General features: G+C 39.8%; 1 protein-coding gene across 1 annotated transcript in view; it reads right to left on the reverse strand.

Moving 5' to 3' along the window:
• Positions 1–2,246: 2,246 nt before the first annotated feature.
• The window catches only part of ppm1lb (protein phosphatase, Mg2+/Mn2+ dependent, 1Lb), a 54,797-nt gene continuing 33,223 nt past the window's right edge, over positions 2,247–23,820 (reverse strand). The window contains exons 2-4 of the mRNA XM_030396804.1: positions 18,884–19,100; positions 7,629–7,790; positions 2,247–5,081 (exon numbers count right to left, since the gene is read on the reverse strand). Of these exons, the coding sequence (XP_030252664.1) occupies positions 4,741–5,081; positions 7,629–7,790; positions 18,884–19,100 (720 nt within the window). The 3' untranslated portion in view covers positions 2,247–4,740. The remainder of the gene's footprint in view (positions 5,082–7,628; positions 7,791–18,883; positions 19,101–23,820) is intronic.

The following is a 23,820-nucleotide window of genomic DNA, read 5'->3' on the forward strand; positions in this document are numbered from 1 at the left end:
TGTCTATCAGTATGCTCTATGTATACACAGTCAGAAAGGGCCCTCCCCCCTCTGTTGTGATGGGATTCCTTCTGTCCCTGCGTCGCTTTCAGTAAATCTATTTATAACCAGAGTGACGGTGCAAACTTAGCTCTCTGGTTACCAAATCACGGCGAGCAGAGTCACATCACACCTGCCCCGGATCATCATACACACCAGCAGTCAGGAAGTCCATGTTTGAGTCAACGGGAGGATTGTGTTTCTTTCTGGTTGTGTAGCCCATAGCGATGACATCACAGGGACATATAAGTGGAGGATTACTCACCCTGGCTGATGGGAAGTTTCTGGTAGTTTGTAATGTTTCTCTGTACATAAAACATCTTTTGAGTTATTATGATGGACAACAGCATTGCACTTACGATGTCCTGCAGTACGACTGGACAATGATCCACATAATTGTCACATTTGGTACAATAATAAAAATATTTATTTGTAATATACACAAGTGTGTGCTGATTTGTTTGTGTATGACCACTTAGAACTTGGTGAAACGACCGCAGGCTGATTAATAGCTTACTTTACTGTGTGTATGTGACTGGTTAGGTGGGTTTAGACAATTCATTCTGAATGATTATATGACTATATGATCAAACTGCTTATGATAATAATAATGTTAATTATAAATTCTAGTCCTCACATGAAAGTTATGGGGAGACACTACGAGAGAAAACACAATTTTTTCATGTTCTGACCAATTTTAAGATAATAAATATGTAATATTAATATTATAATTGTTCTTCTTTCAGACTAGTGTCTGTAAGAAATGTCCAAAATACACATTTGGATGTTTATATTAGTTCAGATTTCTGTTTTGGACATTGATGCAAATTGGATTTCACTAAACTAGATGGCTTCCTTTGCATATTCAAAATAACATTATGTAGAAATTGTCATTTTGTGTGATTTGGCGCCCCCCACAGTTTCTGAGTAAAACACCACTGTGATAAACACAAATCCCAGGTCTGTAACAGTTTGTCAGACATAATGTCGGTGCTGACTACACACAAAACTCAACACACCATAACAATGTCATGCGTTGAAACTTGTATGTTGAAGTAAACATGTGTGTAACACTGTGATCCGACCCTCTCACTGAAGTTACACAGAGCAGAAACAAGTGATGGAGTGGCTGAGACAGAGACAACATTCACCCAGTTACAAGACACTGAACCATCAACATGAATTAAACGCTGTGAAAGTGAAAAAGTTGCACATTTGTTGCTATAACTAGATAAAGTCTCATATGCATATTTAAACATACATTTTTCAGAAAACTTATTTGTAATGTAAGTAATTAGTTGGGGCAGTTTGATGCGTTACCTATTAGTTAAAATCTTACCCTATTCAACTGTAGCGTCCCCCTGTGGACCATCTTCTAATCACCCAGCAGGTGGCGGAGACGGACTGAGACTGAGTCGAGGGTCACTGTTTGGTTTCAGGTGATGAATCTCTTAAAACAGGACAAATAAATCATGGCAGAGAACAACTTCACTTGTTATTTAAATGTTCAAGCTTTTGCTTATTGGCATTTTTTTTTTATATATATGTATTATTATTGATTATTCCTTTGTGCTAGATATGAGATGAGTCCAAGGATACACACTATGAGGTTTTCTTTCTTCTTTTTCAAAGCCTACGTTAATGCTAAATGCCCCAAATGTAATGAAAGCTATATCTGTATCAACGTTATCAAAGCTAACTCAAACTAAACTAAAAGGTAAATCTGAAAAAAAAAAAAACCTAAAACACATTTGAGATAGCAGATACAATAAAATCTAGACTTTAGAACAAAACAGTACAGTGCACTATTGTACTTCCAAAACAAAATATAATAGTAATAAAAATACAGGAATTGTGAGGAGGTGATGGTGCACATGTTTTGTGAGACTGAGTCAAACGCCTTCACAAAGGCTGTTCTGAACTATCTAAACCTTGACCCTGACAAATAACCTCCAAATTACCATATAAATAAAAAAATTAATGAAACTGAACTTAAACTAAACATTTTTAAACAATAAAAAATGACCAAACTCACTCTGGAAACCAACTAAAGATAAACTGAACTACAAATAAAAAACAAACAAAAACAAATACTACGAGAAATGATCTGTTAAAATGATCTCTTGATATACTGACATTAAATTTTCTTTAAAAAAAAAAACAGGCACAGAGAAAATGATCCGATCATTTATCATTTTATTGTTACCTTTTTGATTTACATTTTAAAATCTCAGAATTCTTTTTTAATTTTTTTTTTTTTTTTTACAGTTTATTAAAGTCAACAAAAACAAGTACAAATGCCACATAAACATTCTGTAACGTACATTATTACGGAAGAATGTGAACTGAAAAAGCACAAAACAGTTTTATCTCTTATATATCTCTGAAGTTAAACAATCCAGGAACAGGCGCGTTGCGTTCGTCATTGCTGTATAAACAGTGGAGGGTTGATACTAACATGAGGACAGTATGTACATTCATCTTACAACGTCATGTCTCCCGGAGACTTCGCTCAATGATTCCACATGTGAGTTAACAAGACGTGACACTGAGGCCGTGCAGTGTGCATGGTATAATCGACTGCGTTACATTAAAAAACAAGTTGTTTGGCAGCAGACTTCATAACAGGAAATGGACCGTTAAAAAATAAGGCAACAATAACACACTTCATTCAAAAGGCTTGTTACATTTTGAGTTACAGTTCAAGGAAATGTGACATATGATCTGTATCAGGATGTTTTTTCTTAGTGAGGGTGACATTGCAACAGTGGATTGTTAATTTCGATATATTTATACATCTCATGAAGGCTGCATCAAACGATAATGTAAGAAAAGCCAGATAAAGGAAGAGCTTGTCAAAATGCAGAAAATAATAAAAGGTTGTAAATTCTCAAATATAAGCATTTAAATTATTATGATGTGATAACCAAATTAGATCAGTGGTCAGTGTTATTACATCACAGCTTAGTCGCCACAATAAAATGTTTGTATTGTATGTTTCTGCAAATCATGGATATGTCAGATTTGTACGTACCATAACAACAGTTGTGCCATTTCATGCTCGCATTACATGTATATGAGGTAATACTCGTGTCAGGTGGCAGCGGTGTTGGGTGGTGGCACGCAAGAAAACCACTGTTTGAAGCAGTATTTTAACCAGTGAATAGCTTCAACATTTGTAAGCGTGAAAACTGGAAAATTTTAGCATTTTAAATCTTGAAACCACAGTTTTATTTGTTAGCCTGAAACCATTGGATGGTTTCAATGTTTGCAATCTTGGAACCACTGAATAATTTTGACATTTGAAGCTTAAAAATACAGAATAGTTCCAACATTTTAAGCCTGATACCAGCAGATATTTTTTAGCATTGTCTGACTAGATATTTTTAAGGAGACGTCAGGACATTATCCAGCTGCATTTGTGGCAATTTTTTTTTTTTTATTTCTGACGAGATGTAGGGACAATGTCCAAATAGAATCTGGAAACTGAACCTAAAGAACCTTTAGGTTGCAATGTAAAGAAAGGTAGAGTTTTCACTAATCTTGACAACTTTTTTCTCATGACATCATCAGATAACATGATAAACCTTGTGATTTTAAAAAACAAACAGTTAAGAGTCATAATGTCATGTTTTTTGTAAAATGTCGTATTACATTTCACATGTGAGATTTGGTTACATCTTGACAACCTGCTGCGTTATCTAACTGTTGTTACATTATCACATGGATGCTGATCAGTTGGGGCTTGACAGCGCAGCAGAACAGATCAAACAAGACTCGGCATTAAAAGTCTTAAAATGTATCAACAATCAAAACAAAAAATGAGATGTTGTCAGCACATAAAATCTAACAGCAGTCATTTTAAGTGAACTAAGACATTCAACAGCTATACTTGACTCAAGAATCCCCACGTTCAGCAAGTATGATATGAAATTACAGTAAATTCAGTAAATTCTCTCTCTGTACAATATGAATAATGATATTTGGACAAACATATGTATATTATAATCTGTGTTGATCATGTGTAAAGGGAATAAATTCGTCTTGATGATTTGCACCTGTGTCATGAATCTGATCCAGGAAAACATGTTAAACAACAGACTTTTCACCGCAGACACCCGTCAACACAGCTAAATGATGTGGAAACAGAGTTTAGAAACTGAAAATTATAAATGTAGTGTTCACACAGACGTTGAGTGAAAGACAACACGCTTGAAATAATGCTGAAGTGGAACTCCATGCTATCTCGTATACTTTAAATTTCTCCTTATTGGCTAGACAATAGATTGGTTGTTAATGTGACACTTAGTGAGGAAGTTTATCACACAAAGACTTCTATCACTCACACATCACGCACACATACATACAAATGTGTGCAGACTCACAGCTGCACAGAGCTAAATCTGTTTGTTTGCATAACGGTGCCCCAGCTCATATTACGGCGTCTGAACGATATGGCAAAGCCTAAATGACAGAATTTTCTTACATGTGTCACTTTGTCAGCAGTAACGGTAGAGGAAGGAGTGATGGGGTGTGGGGGTCTGATGCATTGGAGGGGTTAACGTCTGTAAATATCTGTGATAGAAATAGTTCTCGCTCAAAAAGTTGCAGGCCCTGTTTTTTAAATCTTCCATCTTAAGCCTATTTTATTCTTACTTATTTCAAACATAATATAGATACTGTGCATGGCAAACGGGCCATCTACTGCTCACTGGCCTTGCCTTTAAACTTGACCACCATGACGGTGATGTTGTCGGGGCAACCACGATAGAAGGACTGGAGGACAATGCTCTTGGCGCCGAAATGTGGCTCGTCCAGTCGCTCTCTGATGAAGCGAACCGCCTCCTCGTTGCTAAAGGTATCCCACAGGCCATCCGACGCCAGGATCATGAACTCTGGCTGCAGCTTGTCCAGGTCAAACGACATGATGTCGGGATCCGGGACGACCACGTTGAGGTTCTTCAGTGGGTAATCGCCCAGAGAACGGGACATGGCCAAGATGCCCTGGACGCGCCACGAGCCGTTGAAGCTGATGAACCCGCCTGAGGAGGAAGACAAAGGGGAAATGTTTGGATAAGGAGTGGGAAGTGAAACATAATGACAGAGCAACACAAAGGTAAAGGGAAAAGTAGAGAAACAGATGTTTTCCTCGTTACTGCCATCAAACTGTGAGATAAAAGAAGATTTTTTTTTTGTTCCTCTAAACCAGTTGGCACAACTTCTATTCATTTTTCATCAACTAAGAGACGTCAAAGTTTAAACAATAATATGGATCGCTGCCACCAACATATTTCCACTCAGTTCCATGCTCATGGAACGGATTGTTTATGTTGGACAGATTTCAATTCATGTCACATCCTGCTAATACAGCTGCGTGTCCTCTGTGGGCTCCAACAGATATGCAGGAGGGGAATTGTGCTGGAAATGACTGGATAAGATGAAGACTTCCATACTAGGTCAGGCTGCCTTCCTAGCTCCTTGTATGTAAGTTCTGCACCAGCATTTAAAAAAAACTCTGAAGTGAAGAGTTCAGGCTATAATAAACTCCCATTATGTGTAACTTTCTATAAACTGCACTTAAGTTGGCTAAAATCCCCAAATTCCCCGAAAAAAGCAGAGAGGACTGGACCTCTGTGTCCTCAGTAGACCATACTTTAGATACCACTGCCTCTTTAGGCTTGACATAATTGCTGGGAACATGTTTTGTATAAGTGACACTTAATTAGACGTGACCTAATGTCTCTCTTAAGCACTTGCTGCTAAACTGCTGCTGAGGGCAGCAGTTAGCTAATAAATGCATTGATTAGCAAACATTCCTGCCCTCACATTATCATTAGACTACATTTAATTGTCTTCACATAAACAATAGTGTTTATTTGTTTTCTAACACTCTGTTCACCGTGAGCACATTGTTGAAGCTGATGGAAAATGCTAGAATTGTTGTACTTGAAACATAGACTGCAATCACTAGAATTAAAAATAGTATAGACAATTCTACCATTTATATATGATTTCAAACAATCCATAATATTACATCAACACGACTTTGTCTCATTCCTTTGACTTTGTGTTGGTATTCAAACCAGAAGTGTCGACATGGGAACAAGACTAAACAAACAACCCATTTTCTACAGAATTGCCTGTCCTCCCATTAAGATACAGAATATAACAGAAAAAAGGAGATAAATAATAAAAGTAAGCAAAAAAGGATTTTCAGATTAAGATCAAAAGTGTCATACACTAACAGGAAATAATCCTCATAACCTAAATAATTCAGAAAATGTCATTTGTGTTCGTGCTGCTGCTGAGACTCCTTCAGTCGCCCTCAACACCCCAACTTGAATTGCTTATTTTGTTCCTTGATTAATATTCATTTATTCATTAGACTTTATAGTTTGTTTTTCTCTGTGTGTGTGAGTAGCTTAGAGAATTAGAACAGAAATTCTATTATACAATTTGGTGTGGCATAATGACAACAGGAGTTATAGAATTCATTATCACTGAAGAAATATTGAGGAATTTGTCTTACTTTATATTTAATATTTAAAGTGAGACCCAACCTATTCACTGTATTCTGTGGCTCTTATGATTTACAGTTGATCTAATTTGGGGCGTTCTATAAACTATTGATGGTAAAGTTGTCTCAAGTGTTTGTTGCAGTCTGTGGCCCCATTATTATTATTATTGTGTCTAGTGAGTTGTTTTCCTTTTCTTCGTTCAGCGCATTGACAGGAATAAATTTTGCACTTAAGAGTTACAAACATTTAAAGAAAATCTTGTTCCCCTCATTAATATGCAAATGTATACAACAAGGAGCTCCAAAATCTAATCAGATCATCAGCACTACCCTCTGGAGCCCGTGGAGCAGGTATAGAGTTTCTATCATTAATTGCTCTTGAATGTCTGTTTACAAGAATGTTTCACCGAGAGACAAACACTGGCATAAATAAAATAATGCTTCCCCATGAGAGGGGACTTTTGTTTAAGTGGTCTTTATTGGTATTCTAGTGGTATATGAGGGTTTATGATTAAAACATTAAGTAGCCACTCTCACTCTCTCAGGTCACCGTAAACTGTGGGGAATCTCAGCATCTGCAATGTCATAATTGAGAGCATGTTACATGAATAAGTTAACAGCAACATAGTACAAACTGAATCTATGACTTTTCTTCCATTACCCAATTAGACCATTAGATGGAGATGCTGGGCCGTCCTGATGGTGACCACACCATCATCTGGCAACAAGCCATCAAACTCTGCTCAGCACAGCGAGTGTGCAGATATGGTAGGAAGGAGAATTATGTCTACAGATACACCTTAAACACTGTGCACTGTCTGGCTGCATTTGATAACACGCTGCTTTAGAAGCATACTGTGTTATCAGGCAGCAGGGTTTGATGTCAGCCTGAGCTCAGAGACAGAAGATGTGAAAGAAAGGATAACGGTGCTCAGCTTTGATCATAAGAAGACTTATTTTATGCTTTCAAGACAACAATCTGAGTTTTGGTGTTCCCTGAAGTTTTAACTTTAGCCTTGTTCTGCCGCTAATAATCAGCTGAGAAAAGTCTGGACTGCAGCTGTTCGCTCACCAGCCTTCTTGATCCTCTTGCGTTCTTTCAGCTGGTAAGGTTTGTGGTCGTGCGATAGAGGGATGGCATTGCCGTCTTTATCGCAAAGGACTCCACGCGAGTCTCCGACGTTGGCCACCGTCAACTCCTTATCAGACAGCAGGGCCACCAGACATGTAGTGCCTGAAACAGATGGAGGAGAGGGAAGAACAGCAGGGGACCAGAGAAAGACGAGAAGGAGCAGGAGAAGGTGGGGGAGAAAGAAGTTGTAATGTAGTTAATTATCTGGGAATAAACACAGAAACAAATACAACCAGGATAATCCAGCTCATCAAATACCTGACAAATCATACAACAAGAATAAGACTGGCCTTCTTTGAGGTAAATGCTAATGTTAGCACGCTAACAGCTCATATGACAATACTAACATGCTGATATTTACCAGGTATAACTTTTACCATGTTCACCATCTTAGTTTAGTGTGTTAGCATGCTGACATTTGCTAATTAGCTCTAAACACAGAGTACACCTGAGGCCATGTCTTCAGTTTTGCTAACCTGGGAACCAGATGAATCTGCCAAGCTCAGGTTTTATTTGCTCTGGCAGACGTGTCAGGGCCCCTTTGTGTTTAGAGACCCATTCCAGGTGAGCTCCACCTGACCTGGCCCTCGTCGAGACAGTCACAACCGTTAACCGTGGTTTGGGTATGGGTTTCGTTCACACCACTGTATTCGAAGAGACTTGGAGGTGGAGCTTGAACTTTCTCACTAAGGTCTGCTGTGTCAAATTCAGTTGTTTTGAATGCACCAGTTATTAATTTTAACACATGTCATGTAAAATCAAACACTTCTAGTATTCTGTTTACCAGGCTGCCAGTTGTTTTCTGCTTGAAAATGGACCAAGAACCGCCCGACTTGCTCAAGTCACTCAGCACAACATCTCACATTTTGTTGCTCTGATTCAGCTACAGGTAGTCATTAACACTGCTTGGTGATCAGATAAATATGATAAATATGCATTTGGGATTTAGTGAGGTGATGCCAGGCTACAGTTTTACAGGTATTTGGTTAAAAGCCAAAGGCGTAGACAATAAAACTTTGATGGGACAGTAGATGAAATGTTTAAGGATGAACAAAGTTATCAGAATTCATCCTGAAGTAGCAATCCATCCAATAGGTTTTTGAGGCTTTTCATTAAAATTGTTGCATGTCAACTCATGGTGGCATTACAGTAAAAGTCATAGGATCAGCAAAATCATACAGTTTTATCCTCAGGGGGACATAAATATCTGTAGAAAACTGGAGTCCAATCCATTTAATAACTGTTGATATATTTCAGTCCAGACCAAAGTGGTGGACCAACAGACAGACTGATATTGGCACCCATAAAGCCTCTGTGCCAGCAAGGCTATAAAAATCCAATATTGCCTTGAAACAGTCTGCGAAGGCTGACAAACTCACAGTTCATATCGTCGTATCACCCAACCCTAAATGATAACAACCTTAATTAAAAACTCCAGTAATCCAAGACAAGACTAACATTTTTTTTTAAAGATGCACTACACACTACACTTCCAATACACACCCTTCCACCCTGCACTAAAGTGAAACACATGAAGCTATGTGCAAACTCTTTGAAGAAACTTCTCTTCCTTGTACCACTCTCCAAAACGCTTTCATTTCTTCTCCCTCCTTCCTCTCTTTGTTTAGCTTCCCAGCCAGGCAGAACGGAGTCTGGACTCTGAATCTTAGGCCTATTGTGTGAGATCCAAAGTCCTGTAGAGAAAGCACAGATCTGCCTTTTTGGTCATCTGTGCAAACAGAGAAAAGACAAAACTGAAGAGAGAGTGAGGGGAACAGTGGAGAGGTAAAAAGAGAGGAAGCAGGGGGTCCTCCTGGCCTGGGCCACCCGAACAGAAGCAGAGAGAGAGAGATAGAGTTGGAGGATACATGGAGGGAGACGGGAAAATGGGACATACAGTGGAGATGTTCTCAGGAGGTAATGCTTAGAACAAAGCTGGCTTAAATGCCATCACAGGAGAGTGGATGACCCACTAACTTTTGAGACTTAACTTTAAAAGTTTCACATCCTGATGTGATGTTGACTGAATTAAATACATTTTTCACTCCATAAAGGCTTCATCCATTCCGTTCACATCTACTCTGTCCTACCCGATGCAGTCAGTGAGTGCATCTACACGCACATTAAAATCCTGGTTTCAAGAGTTATCCCGTTTTTGATCATATTCGGGATACAGCGTTCACATGGAACATAAAAAACCTCGCTACACCTCTTCCAAAGTCCAACTCAAGCACATCATATCATTTATAATTATGGTGAGCCAATATAAAACAATTTACAGTAAGATGAAAGTAATGCTGTTACAAGCATTTTACCCAGAATTCCACCACTTTTTAAACCTTGAATAACACTATGTTTTAGGGATTTCCAGCAATTGTATGAACATTAGATATCCAGGATTCTGATCACCTGCCTGTTTGATCTCTTAACTATCTCAACCATTGTTCTGTATGTTCATAAACCAGGATGAGGCGTTTACATGCATCAGTATCCTTGTGTTTTCTGTCAGAATACTCCAGGTAGCATGTCCAGGGATGAGGCCTGGTCCAGGTTTCTGCACCAGGATATGAGGTCTACATTCATTGTAAAACTGCATTTGAGTGGAAGACCACATTGTGGTGCATTGACTTGACCCCACGTGTGCGAAACATAACCAGGATACTAGAGGGTGTAAACACGGAGCAGCGGATTCAGATGAAATGAAGAGCAAGAGTTGAGGAGGGCGGGAGAGCTTTGAGAAGGGAGAGACACGAGGAAAGGAAGAGAAAGGAGATTACTTCTCAGCGGGACAATGATTTTATTGTTCCCATTCAAAGCTTTGGGTGAGAAAAAAAAAAGTTAAAATTGGGCAAGGAAATAAATATGCAGCGGCTGGAAGCGAGGCTAAAGACGAATGAAGTGAATATTGATGCCACTTAATTGTAAATGACTCACTAAATCTTTTATGCAGTTTGTGGAAAATCCATTTCTATTAGTTTCATCATTGTATGCATCCATAATCCTGCTGCTTGCGCCTATAGCTGCCGCTGCACTGTGCCATGCCGTCCAGCTAATTATCCATATCTGGTTCCCATGGCGATACTGATAATGGACTGAGTTGCCTTGCTAGCACACCCTTCTCCAATTAGCCCAGCCATGCCATGCACACGTTCAGCACTCACTATTAAAATGGCACAGTGGCCTGCGTGCACCCTGTGCTCATGCTAATTATTGGCACAGCTCGGCCAGGCACACCTTCAACACTCCGATAAGATTAACATCTCAGCCCCGGTTAGTCCCCGACTCCAATTTATATCATTGCACTGATTCAGTCTCTCAAAGCTCGCAAAGACTCTTTGTTTGTACTCTGAATAACTCTGCAGACTACAAGTGTCCATACAGCACCAGAATATATCTCATGGATTTATGCCCTTCTCCAAGCTGCTTGGCATTTAGGTGAAAAATGTGAGGGCAGGACTGCTAACACCCGGCTCACCCCGGCTCATTGTCTCCCTCAGAGCCTTTTCTAAAACACTACCTGCCCATTAGTCCACCCACAACATCAGATTTTTTCCACTCAGAGCTGCCTACCTGTCTTACTGTACTTGGCCTCCTTGGACTTTCACCATTAACATTTATAGCAATGCTATTTTTAGCATTTTCTTCTGCATAAAGCATTTTTGAAGTCTGTGCAACTCTCTACATTTGCATACTTTGTCCCAATGAAGCTTTAAACAGTGTCTGCTTTCTATGATGCATAGTTTTGTGTCCCATTCATTATTATCTATCCTACATAACTAGTTGCCTCGGCCTTTATGGAGCCATGTGTGAGATTTTTCTGTGTGCTATTTGTATTTGAAACCACCCAATCATTTCCTTTGATTGTTTCTTGTTCCTTTCCAATTTTTATTTTCCAAAACAAAAGAGTAGATAAATGTTCCAGTCATATCTTGGCAAAGCACGTCATGGGGTTTATGGCAACACTGACGAACTCCACCTCATGGGACTCCACCAGTTAAGCTTTGCACTAATATTAAATTGTGAGACTCACAGTTTAAAATAAGGGTTGCAGTCAGCAGCAGAACCAGATACCAGCTTTTTTATTCACTGCGTTTTCTTTTTATTAACCACGATGTGATCTGACCAGCTCAGTCAGGGGGCAGAGGGTTGTAGAAAAGAAATATAAAAAGAAATCAAAATAAAACACAAAAAGAAATAAAATAATTATCATGTAAAGCTCAAAAGAAGTCCACTTGAGGCCGCTTGTGAACTGGATGAATTGTGAATTTGGACAGCTCTCAGCATTTGCAGACTTCCCAGGAATGGTAGTAAAGAGTGGTAAAGTCTGGATGTTTGGAGTCAGCCTCAAATTAGGATGTGTTGTGGTGGTACGGGGCTAATATAGCCTCGACCTGCTTCCCTCAAACAGAGATGAGGAACAGGCTCACTTCTTCCTAACTCCACATCTTCACATTTTTTCTTTGTCAAACTCGTAGTCTTCAGAACAAACTCACGCTGACTTAAGTGACATCTCTTGTATCAAATAATCAGACTTCCTCTGGAGCCACAAAAGGCATTACAACTTTTTTCAGATATTCAGTAGTATTCCCCAAGACCTGGAAGTCGGTGGATTTCCCTTTTAAGATAATAAATCTCCTTCCTCCTCACAAGTGGATGCAGAGAAATAAAGAGTTTCGTGCCTGAAGTCCTTTAATACTTCAACTTAAAACAGAAAAATCTTGGGTTTTTCATGCAGACAGTCAAAGCTATTTAAATCCAACATCAAACTTGCAAAGACTTGAAACTTGCTTGAGATAATAGATAATTCATCACAAAGAAAAACTCACCATCTTAATGATCTAATGGTCCTGCAGTCATGCAGAGAGCAAGAACTACTTTAAAAACTCTCCTTGTCGAGTTCAGAGAAATGTCTCAGGCACTGGAAATTTTTAAAATTCAGCTGCCAAAAACTGCTGCTGTGTGGTTATATGACATGAACTGTAATTTCTCAGATGTCCGAGTGTCAAACATGGTTGACCAAGATTATGTTCAGTCACTAGGCTACATGTTTTCTGTTCGCTTTTGTGTATAATGCACATTCAAAGAGATTTAAAACGGGAAAATATTTTAAATGTATTCTAAATATTTTCTTCAGTTTTCTTTAATTTGACTTAATAGAGTTAATGAAGCATTTTGTCTTTTTGTATCCTGCAGACACATGTTGTCTATCTATAGATCTACAGTTCGTCTAAGTCCTACACTTAACTACTGTAAATCAGGACCAAGAATAGAGCCCGTCCGAATCCAATATACAAGATCAATATGAGGAAGGCACTTTATTTATTGATTGCTGTCAGTTTGACCCATTTTTGACCCTGTATTGTTTGCCCACCTACACACCTGGGATGTATTTCACCGCTGAGTGCACTGGCTTTGGGTTTGAAGAAACAATTGCAGGCCTGCAGACCTTACCTGGAAGAGTAGCCTCTTCTTCTAGCCCCACAATTAGCTGTAGGCCAAAAGCTAAGAACACTTTTCATTGTGCAAAACGGAATCTAAGAATTCTATAAGAACCATTCTGACCTGAGGAGCTCGGAGTTTGACACAAAGAGCAGAGAAAGGGCTCAATCAGCGTGGAACGAGTTACTATGGTGATTGAGACTTAACATCAAAGAGTTTGATAACATTAAAAAAAGGAAAAATGGAGCTCCAGACCAGTTTGTATACATAACTCAGGCTGTAAGCCCAGCATGGGTGTTAGTATTTGATGCCACCACGGTTCAAATGTTGTTGTATTCCGATTAACAAACAAAGTGGAACCTAAAAGAGGAGACATTGCAGAGTTTGAACAAACTGCTGCGAACGTACTCTGTGTGAACAAACATTTAATCTAAGGGGAATGGAATGTAAAGCGCTTTTCAAAGTACTCAGACACTTCACAGAGAAAAACAACGATCTAACATCATTGGAGTCAGAACAGAAGAAATGACTCATAAAGCAATCATCAACAATGACATCAACATTCAGCTAAAAGTATTCAGAAAACAAACACAAAGCTTAGAAGAATTAAAAAAAAAAGGGAGAGAATGGAGAATGCAGAATGTTTATACTGTCTGTAAAGCCTGGTGAACATTTTTAACTAAGGAAGAGGAAAATAGTTATAACGACTTTGTAGTGGGACTGTAACTGATCAAATTTTAATTTCCATTACCATTTTGGCTAGCAATGATTATGAAAACAAGTCAAATCAAGATAAAACAATTATTGTGCCACATTCTTTTTCTTTAAGATGCTCTCATTTAGTCTAAAAATTGTCTCTACTTATCATATTATCACCTCCACCAAAGAGATTATGTTTTCACACGTGTCCACTTGTTTGCTGGCTTGTCAGCAGGATTGCAAAAAAAACCTACTGAATGGATTTCCACAGAACTTGGTTTAAGGATGGGACTCGGCCCAGAATAGACCCCCTTAACCTGTGGTGCAGAACCGGATATAGGGATGGATCCAGGATGCTTTTTTTCACTGTATTTTACATTGCTAGATAGGGTTTTTTGAGACATCTTCATTAATTCCTCAGGGAATAATGCAGGGTAAAAAACATCAGGCATATTCAAGTGTCTGGCGGAAATTATGGTCAAGCAGTTATGGATGGTTTCAAATTTAGAGTGATACAGGGCTATAGAGTTTAATATTCGATTAAACTAGAATGATGCGCTCCAAGTACCATTCTAGTTATGTTTAATGTCTACTGTGTGTGTGTCTGAATAACAGCACGATGTCCTCAAAGTCAAGTGAGTAAAACATTTTCTCCCTTTTTGCACATAATTGATTTCTAAAATGTTCTGTTTTCTGGCTGTTCATCCTTTTGACTGAGTCAGTATTGTAGTCTGTATTGCGGAGTGTGTTTTTAATGTTGCTGTCAGTGTTAAGAGGTCTCAGTCTCTGCGCACTCTTTGTTTTATGTCACCTGTCTATAAAACAATAAGGCACTTAATGATGTAGTCAATAAATACCTTAAACAGTATGTGAAGTTCTGTCTATTCAGAGGGATATTCTTCTGTTCTGGATGAAGAACGTGTTTGCACAAAATGTTTTCCCCAAAATAAATCGGCACATAAATCCACAAACTCTCCTCATCCTGTTCCCAACCTTCAATTTTCAAGACAGAACCCTTTAGACATGGCGACATTTTCTGCCTGCTCGCTAAAAGTAACTACTGATTATTTGTCTAAAGCACTACTGGACACTTTTGTGCTCTTGCGTGGGAGTGCAGAGACATGTCACACTGCTACATAAAGGTTAGAGCTACCAGAATACCACACCGCATTAAGGAGACTGTTTCCATAATACACTGTAAGCTCGTGGCCATTCCATCAAAGTCCCATCTCGCTTATCTTTCTTTCAAGCGCTTTTGTTCTCTGATAAACAACAGAGGGATGAACGAACAAGGGGATAAATCTGATACGCTGTTGTCCTGGGGACTGGGAGCCGAATTGAGACTGTATCTCTCCATTTTCCCGTCTCTTCCCTCTGTGCCAGCCTAATTTAGGTCCTGATGGGAACAGAAAGCAGGGAGCTGTGCACCCTAAATGGTTCCTATTGTTGAATCAGATACAGGGACAAGAATGCACAACAATTACCTGATCAGCAGACACCCACCACAAGAGACGCTGGCAATAAAGCTAGGACAAATGCTGCAACAAATTCAATCCCTGAATGTCTAATGCTCTGGATAGACACCACAGAAGGGTTTTCATGTAATGGAGCTTGGCTGTGAGTTTATCTACAACCTTAATGTCAGCCCTTCTTGCTGCGCTGTCCAAATAAAGGACGATAGAAATATAGTGGGATAAGAAGAGGATATCGACAGATCTTTTGGAGCCTGGATGCAACAGGACACGTAGCGTAAGAACAGTAGTGGGCAGAGGGATCAGGCAGAGAGATTTACTTGGTGGCTGTTTTGAGAGCAACATAGTACAGGAAGCCGAAGCTTTGTCTGCAGCTGAGGAAGCAGCGAAGGAAGGGGAAGATGGGGATGAAAGAGGATGAAGAGGTCGAGAGCAGGTGAGCGTAACAAAAGGTGCGGCGTATCAACCTTTCTGCCTGGAAATAATTGTTTGTTGCCTGCGGACTGGGCGCTCCAGCTCCGGAGATTTTAATTCTTCTCTTCAGCAATCAGTGTATCATATGACCCATCATTCTCCAGAGGACGTGAGGCCCTCTCAAAGGCCCTTTCATACTAGTGACCCCCTCACCAACTTTCATGTGAGTCACATGGTTGCTGTCTGTGCACATTACCATTGAGGTTACAAACTGTTCAGACTTGTAATACATAGGAATTCATGAGAAAAGGGGAGCAAGAATGTAGCAGCTTAAAATTAGATTACAACTGGATTCTTATGTTTTGCGATTTTGCCCTACATTTCTATCGGCTATGACAACAATGAACTCACCAAAGTGACTGCTGAGATCTGGGAACACAACGACACAGCTGCTACAAAGTCAGTCGGGACAAGACACACAATCATCAGACGATCTAAATAAATAAGTGACATTTACACATTAAAATGTAGTTGAGATATGTTCATACATTATCCTTAATGTTTCCAACAACATTTAACTGAGATAAATCTTTAGTAGTACTCAAGGCAACAGTGTGTTTAATCATTTACCTGTCGTTATAGCTTTCAGCAAACATTAGATGTGAATGTGACTCCACATAGACAAAACAGTTTACCTCATCCTGCAAGATAGATTTTATTTGGCAATGGTGGTTGTTTACAAATGAAGACAACAACTCCCATGATGCGACACTATTACACATTGTCTGCAACTATGTCTCTTTGTTTTCATTGTTTTGACTGAAAGACCCACAGAGACAGAAATGAAATACAGCACTTTTTAAAGTGGGGCCTCTGACGGCCTTAAGGGGTTAGGGCGGCGAACATGAAGCAAAATCTTCAGCTTGAATCCAACCAGTGACCTTTGCAGTTGCATCAATATATCTCTTCCTTCATTTCATGTCAGCGTTTTTCTCTGAACTCTCTAATAAAGGCATCGTGTGAACACCTGAAGAGTGACTCATCACACTGAAAAACTGTGTGTGCACAACTGAGGTATGGTGAGTCAACCACAAACTAGGACAGTGTGTAAATTGTGAGGGATGTTCAAACTGAGTAGTTTGAGTAATAACTTTACTGTTCACCCTAGCTTCTTTTTCTTTTTAGACATAACTTATGTGGTTATTTGTTAAGAATGTGCATGATTTTCTGACCACAAGGCCTAAGATACAGTCCTAAAATACTGGAACTGGAAGTTTATTATCCCCAAAGTGGGACCCTGCTACCTCCCAGCAGCGTCACTCCTGTATGCAACTAGATAGATTTTATACTGCAAGAGAAGCCTATCACCATAAACACCAAGCATGTCAGAAGATTTACATTTGTTGATGTTCATGTTCTTGTTCAGTTTTGACTCAGTGGTTCCCAAATGAGGCAAGTCCAGGTGTGCCATGGGAGTTTGTTACAACCGCACACTATTTTCACAAATATACATATAGACACACAGACATAGATGCACATACACACTCTTGTTTCTGTCTCTCTATCTTTGTTTTCAGTTCACCTCATTTTAAATGTTGGGACCTGTCTGGTTTAAATGCATTTTGCTGCTTTATCAAAGCTACAAACTAATTATTGGATAAATCTGTTAATAAATACTTAGTAATAGTAAATTAGTAAAATAGTGGTTTGTCAAATTTTATTTGGCATTAGTAGTAAAAAAATAACGGTGTCCAATGATAGGATAGATAACACGTTATAGAGGCTATTTTGAATTTACAGATGTGCCTTGAGATTTTTGATTGATCTTTGTTGTGCCTTGGGCAAAACTAGAACTAGATAATAAAAGAAAGTCCTAGGGAATTGATTCACTTTATGTATCAGTGTTGGATCAGTGCTCTGTATCATATCGCAAAAGAAAAAAAAATGAATTGGAGCATCTCTACTGGTGACTACTTTTTCCTGCATTATAGACACAATAATGCCTTGAAGCTAAAACCCAGAGTGCCCCCTTCAAGAAATGACAACGATATAGATCTCCATCAACTTACTCCGTAAACCTTTCCATTGCTCGCATCTTTTCTCTGCTTCTCACTCAACTTAGTTTGATCAGGTGCAACAGAAGCAAAAGTGACCCTACACCAGGAACCTTGAATTCTTCAGTTTGTCACTCCAGTTAGTCCATGTAATCATCGGATAATCTGTATTTAAACTATCTCCTGTGCACGTTCAATAAGCCAATAATGTTTCTTCCAATCATAATCACCAGTGTTTGGTCTTGTCCTTTGATGCATTTTTCTATACCTATGGTATAAATGTAAAATGAATAAAGGTGGATGAAAAGCACACGCAACTTATTACTCTGCTCTCTCTCACTCACTGTTACTGCTTCTCTGATGTCTACAGAACAAAGTCAATATGTTTATGAATGAAGCCCATATGTCTCCACGTCGCACTGTATGATTCTGCTGCGGGACTTTTTGTTCTCTCCCTCCTCCTCTCCCCTAAACGGTTTGTTTTGGTTCAGAATCAGATCGGCCTTTTTCATCACCCTTTGTATCCATGTTCTCATTCTTTTCACCCTTTGAACGTCCCGCTTTCTCTTTGTCCCCTTCTTGACTTCCCTCAGCACTTCCCATTTACTGTGCACCCTACATTTTGCTCGTCCCTTGTCGCCTTTCTACTGTTCAGCTCTCACCAGCAAAATGTCCTCCTTCCACGCATACATCCTTCCCTCTGACCCCTCTCCTACCTCTTTCCATCCATCACGCTCTCACTCTTGCATCACCCCTCCCATCCCTGCCTCCCTCCAGAGATAATTACTACAAGCCTTGTGAAGATCAGCTTGTATTTAAACAGCTGAATAAGCAAGGCCTGGGGCTGCTGACAGTCACTATTCAACAACAGTCAACTAAACCGAAGAAGAGTAGGAAGTCACAGTTTGCGTGCGGCATTAAAAGGAGACATTTGAAAACATCTCCACTGGACTTACTGGTGCTTTGTTATTGTGTCCCCTGCAATGAGCATCACTCAAGGGTAAAAATCCATCTGTATGTGGCCTCCTTGTCCTTGTGGCCACAAATACAAGCACAAATACCAAATGTACACATTCAGATATGATTGGGGGGATTTTAACTAACTGTAAACACACACCTGCTTCGTTGTAAGTGGCGGAAAGCTTGTCCAGCATTTCTCTGTCCAGCGTCAGGATCTGCTGCTCCAGTATGGAAGGGTAGGACAGGCCGCCCCGCTCCTTTTTTTCCTCTTTCTCCTTGTCTTTTTCTCTGTCTCGCTCTTTCTCTCGTTCATATGTCAGCAGTTGCTGGCGGAGAGCCTCGGGCAGGTGGGCCTTGGCGAAGTCAGCAGCAGCCTGATAATGGAGAGCAGAGGGAGGTGCGTTAGTGTTAGATGACTGCAGATTAACATTACGTTTGGCACAAAAACACAAAATATATTCTGATGCATTTTTTCTTTCAAACTGAGCGGGTGCAATGGATTCCACCAGCAACATAAATTAATCAACAATAAGCGTGATAACTGCATAATCGTTTGTTGGATTTTCTAGTTTCACCTTCTCAAATATGAACATTTGCTGATAATGGCATCTTTTCTATATTTAGAAATAGAAATGTTGTGATATTTCAAAAACAACTGAGGTATTGAGTCGCCAGTTAACCTGCATGTCTTTGGAATGTGGAAAGAAGCTCGAGCGTACATGTAACATCTATATACCTATAAACGCGCACATACGCACAAACTCACAGCGCATTCAGCAAGTGACACACACAGCAGGCTACAGTGGAAGTGACCTGCTTGTCCTTTCTGCCTTGCCGACGCGGATAAATCACAGATAAACAAAGATAAAGAAAGAAAAAGTGCACCGCCAGTCAAACCCACACAAGCTCACACTCACACCCCGCTGTGGGCTAGAGCTGAGCCAGAGAAACTGTATCTTCAACCTCTATCCATTTTACTCCGAGGGTAACACCAAGCAAACCTTTTCTGCACATTCCCCGCTGCTGTTTCAAGGCAAACAATGCCTCCCTCCATTGGCTCGGAGCCAAACAGGGAAGATGAGCCAGTCCAAGGTCAGGGAGTTCACAAAAGTTTCAAGTGCAAATGTCAGATAATATTCTGCTGACATGATCTGCAGCATCCCAGATTTCATACAGCTCGCATTTCATACACTTGTAGGAAACAACTGCAGCAATTAAACAGCGGTGGATAAGAAAACAGAGTGCGGGAGAGAGAAAGTTTGCAATTTCCTGGCTGCTGCTGAATATAATGGTTTGAGGTCATATGACAGAGACCCATAGATGAACCATATGTCTCCTGTGTGTCCCCATTTAGCTCTCTCTCCTATCTATACCTCCCTCTGTTTCTCTCTCCATCTATATCTTGCTCTGCTCTGGGAAATTACTTTCAAGGACTCAGATAACCCTGCCTCCTCCGCTTCGTCTCTACACATGAAAACAACTCATCCACTCCTCTCTTGTTATATCGTGTCAGTGTTATTGAAGCTTTCCTCCGCAAACTCACTCCGTCACTCTCCCCCAATCTTCTCCAGTGAAACCCAAACACTTTTAGTTTTCCCATTATCTCTGCCTCCATGGTGATGCTCAGTGCAAAGTCACCATGGATCTCTCCGACACCTTCCTTTCTCTCGTCTGAAGACGATCATGGCTGACATACCGTCACCCTGTGGTTACCATGCAGAGAACAGGAGTTATAAACTGAGTTCAAAGGTCACAAAGACTTTTGTCTGCCAGGGTTATATGGTGCCAATTACTGAGCAGTTTAATTGTCTGCCCGTCAGTCCTTCACAATGAATTGGGCTCACAAAACCTTTTTTCAAGCTACATTCCTCCAAAGCATTTCACTGAACATCAGTCTTTGAGACCAGTGGTGGAGGGTGACTCAGTACGTTTACTCAAACTTCTGAGGTACTTCTACTTTACTTGAGTATTTGAAACTTATGTCACTTTACACTTATACCACAATTCAGAGAGAAATACAGCTTTTTTCATATCCTTTTTTTTCTTCACATAATTTATCTAACAGCCAGTAAACACAAATTCAGATTTTTGCACAAAACACAAGTACAGCTGAATTAATTAGCTGGTTGACAGAAAATCAAGTATTTACACTAATGCATGTGTAAAAATATTTTAATGATATAACAATATATAACAATTGCAGGGGAATTTTCATGACTATACGCACAGAGTTACAGCTGTGAATCATTTTCGCTAAGGACTTTTACTTGTAACAGAGTGCTTCTACAGTGTGGTATATGTACCTTTGCTTAAGCAGAAAATCTGAATACTTCCTCCATCACTGTCTGAGACAGTGTGACTCCATGTGAGTCTTCACTTGGGAACAGCCCACACAGCCTTGACAGAACCGAAAGTGGAGTCTAAGTCTTGATTATCTGACAATCTAACCTGCCGGCTAACCAGATCGACACATCGAACACCTGGCTGCAACATCTGCACCGGCTTAGAGGATGAAAGGAAAAGAAGAGTGGATGAGAGAGGGATGGATGGGGATGAGGACTGTGGGATACAAGGATGAAGACAAGATGGCAAGGATCAGGGATAGCAATGCATGAGGGAACAAAATGGAGATGAGATTAGTGGTTGGCATAAGTGCACAAGGGAGGAATGCAGGAAGATCTGAAGGATGAGCTGTGTTTAATGGGAGATTTAGTGACCCCTCTATGTCTCCTTCAGAACGAATAAAAGTTTCAGTCGTAAAAACACTGTTATAACACAACTAGTGCTCAAGACTCCAGTGTACCTTTAATGTCTGTATAACCATTATAAAGTGTCACCAAACCACATTACACTTTATGTGAGAAAGTTAGAAGACATATCCCCATTATGTTTCAACCTATCGGCAGGTTACTGCTTCATTTTAAGCCATATTGCAAGATGTGTAACCGGCCAATATTCAGCTCCATTTTGGTCTCCATCAAAATTGCCAAGGGACAGATACTCCACAATGTTTACCAGCTAGTTGGGAACTTTGTCTGCCGTCTGGTGCTGTTCCCTCTGGCTATAGCACTTTTTCTGAATATAACTTTTCTATCTGCAGAATGAAGTGAGAATTTTCTGTTTTTTGTCACCATGAGCATTGATTTTCATTATTAATCTGTGAATATTTTTTGTAATTTAGTCAACTGATTGTTTAGTTTATATAGTAAAGAAAGTGTAAAGGTGTAGACTGATTCTAAAATCCAGAGATATTCCATTTAAACTGATATAAAACATTTAGCTCAACTGGAACTTGATGCTTGGCTTAATCAATTAAAAAAGCATTTTACCACGGGGGAGACAATTCTTCACAAAAAAATGGGCTTTCTTTGCAGTAGAAAAGAAACAAATGTGTTTAAATTAAATAATTTCCCAGTCTGGGATCATTAAAGTAATTCTATCTATCTATCTAACATTGCTGCTACATGATCTGTGAAAACAGAGAAACTGGTTTGTATATTCCCTTTTGCTCAATCCTACAACAAACTGAACAATAAAACATTTGCATTTTGTGGTTGACCCCTCAAACGGACTACAAAAGGTGACCCTCCCATCCATGCATTTCTGTATGTGTGACCATACCCTGAAGCGGGAAACAATATGGAAACCATCTGATTACAAATGATCTTGTATGACAGCTAATCAGTACACTAGAATTAGTTACTAAAATGTTTTAGGTGAGATATAGATCATTTTGATTCATATTTGATCAAAAGGCTGCTGGATGACGCAAAACACGTAACTTAGTGGACTTGCTGTTCCAGGCAACTTGGAGGGAAGTTGTTTGGCATGTTTTAGATGTTCCCCTACCCCAACACACCTGATTCAAATGATCAGCTTGTCACAGATTTGTTTGAATCAGGTGTGTTGAGGCCGGGAAACATTAATTCATGTGATATGAAAATTGCTTTAACAAAAAAAAAAGCATGTATTCCTTAGTCGTGTAGATAATCATTATTGTGAGTTCCAGTCCCAACACAGGAGAGTTGGCTCAGAGTGCAATCAGTCATGGCAGTGCAGAGCATCACATTGGGCTCTCCTTCACACCAGACTTCACTTGCAAGCACAAAGGCTTGTATGCACATACAGTAAAGTACACAAACCCCCACACACACAACCCTTCCCATCTCAACAAGGCCACCTCCACACTTTGCATCATCTCCCCAAACCCTCCCCTCTGACTGCTAACTGTGAGCCACTCAGACGAACAGTCAGACAGAAATAGTCGGGCCTCTTAAACACTTCCATCCATCATATCGCCAGGCCGGCAGAAATGAGGAAAGTCATCTGAGTTTTCCTTTAGAATCACCCTGAGGGAGTTTCATAACCGAAGTAGAAAAATCTCTTTCTGTGGTCTCTCTGACAGATCAAGCAGGCAGATGGAGAGAAGAAGAGAAAGGGAAGCGGAGGAGGAGGAGGGGGGACTGAGGAGGAGGGTAAGAGCCATTCATTAGCATCACTCAAGCACAACATTAAAGAGAGAGAGAGAGAAAGAGAGAGACAGTCCTTCCAGTTTAAAGACAGAGCTGGAGATATAGTGACAGAAAACCATCAAAGCAATGAATTCAGAGAGAGCAGTGGATACATGAGAGGAGGAAGAACATCTCAAAATATTGCTCTTTGTTGTTTTGATTTTCAATTCACACGCTATAAATTATAATCATAAAAGTCATCTTTGAGCACAATTCATTTGAAATTTACCACGCCAAGTATAATATGCAAGGACTGTAAATTGCTTAATGCCACAGACAAATGGGATACGATTTGTCTCTAATTAACCAGGAAAATTAAAACAAAGAGATTATATTGTTAATTGAAGGCGGGGGTGTTCACTGCAGAGGTGTAGCATGTTTCTCCTCAGGGTGACATTGCAGAGCTCAGTGTGTCCACAGGGCAGAGGAGAGAGCATGAGCAGGGAGTCCTAATTTCATTATCTCACACCTCAGCTTTGCATGTGTCAAGGCTACGCCAAGTATAGGCTGTGAGTGGGAGTGTGTGTGCGCGTGTGTGTTGGGACAATGTTGTCACTGCATCATAAATAGAAGCAGTCTCATT

This window comes from Sparus aurata, chromosome 2, assembly GCF_900880675.1.
Source record: "Sparus aurata chromosome 2, fSpaAur1.1, whole genome shotgun sequence".
Taxonomy (NCBI): domain Eukaryota; kingdom Metazoa; phylum Chordata; class Actinopteri; order Spariformes; family Sparidae; genus Sparus; species Sparus aurata.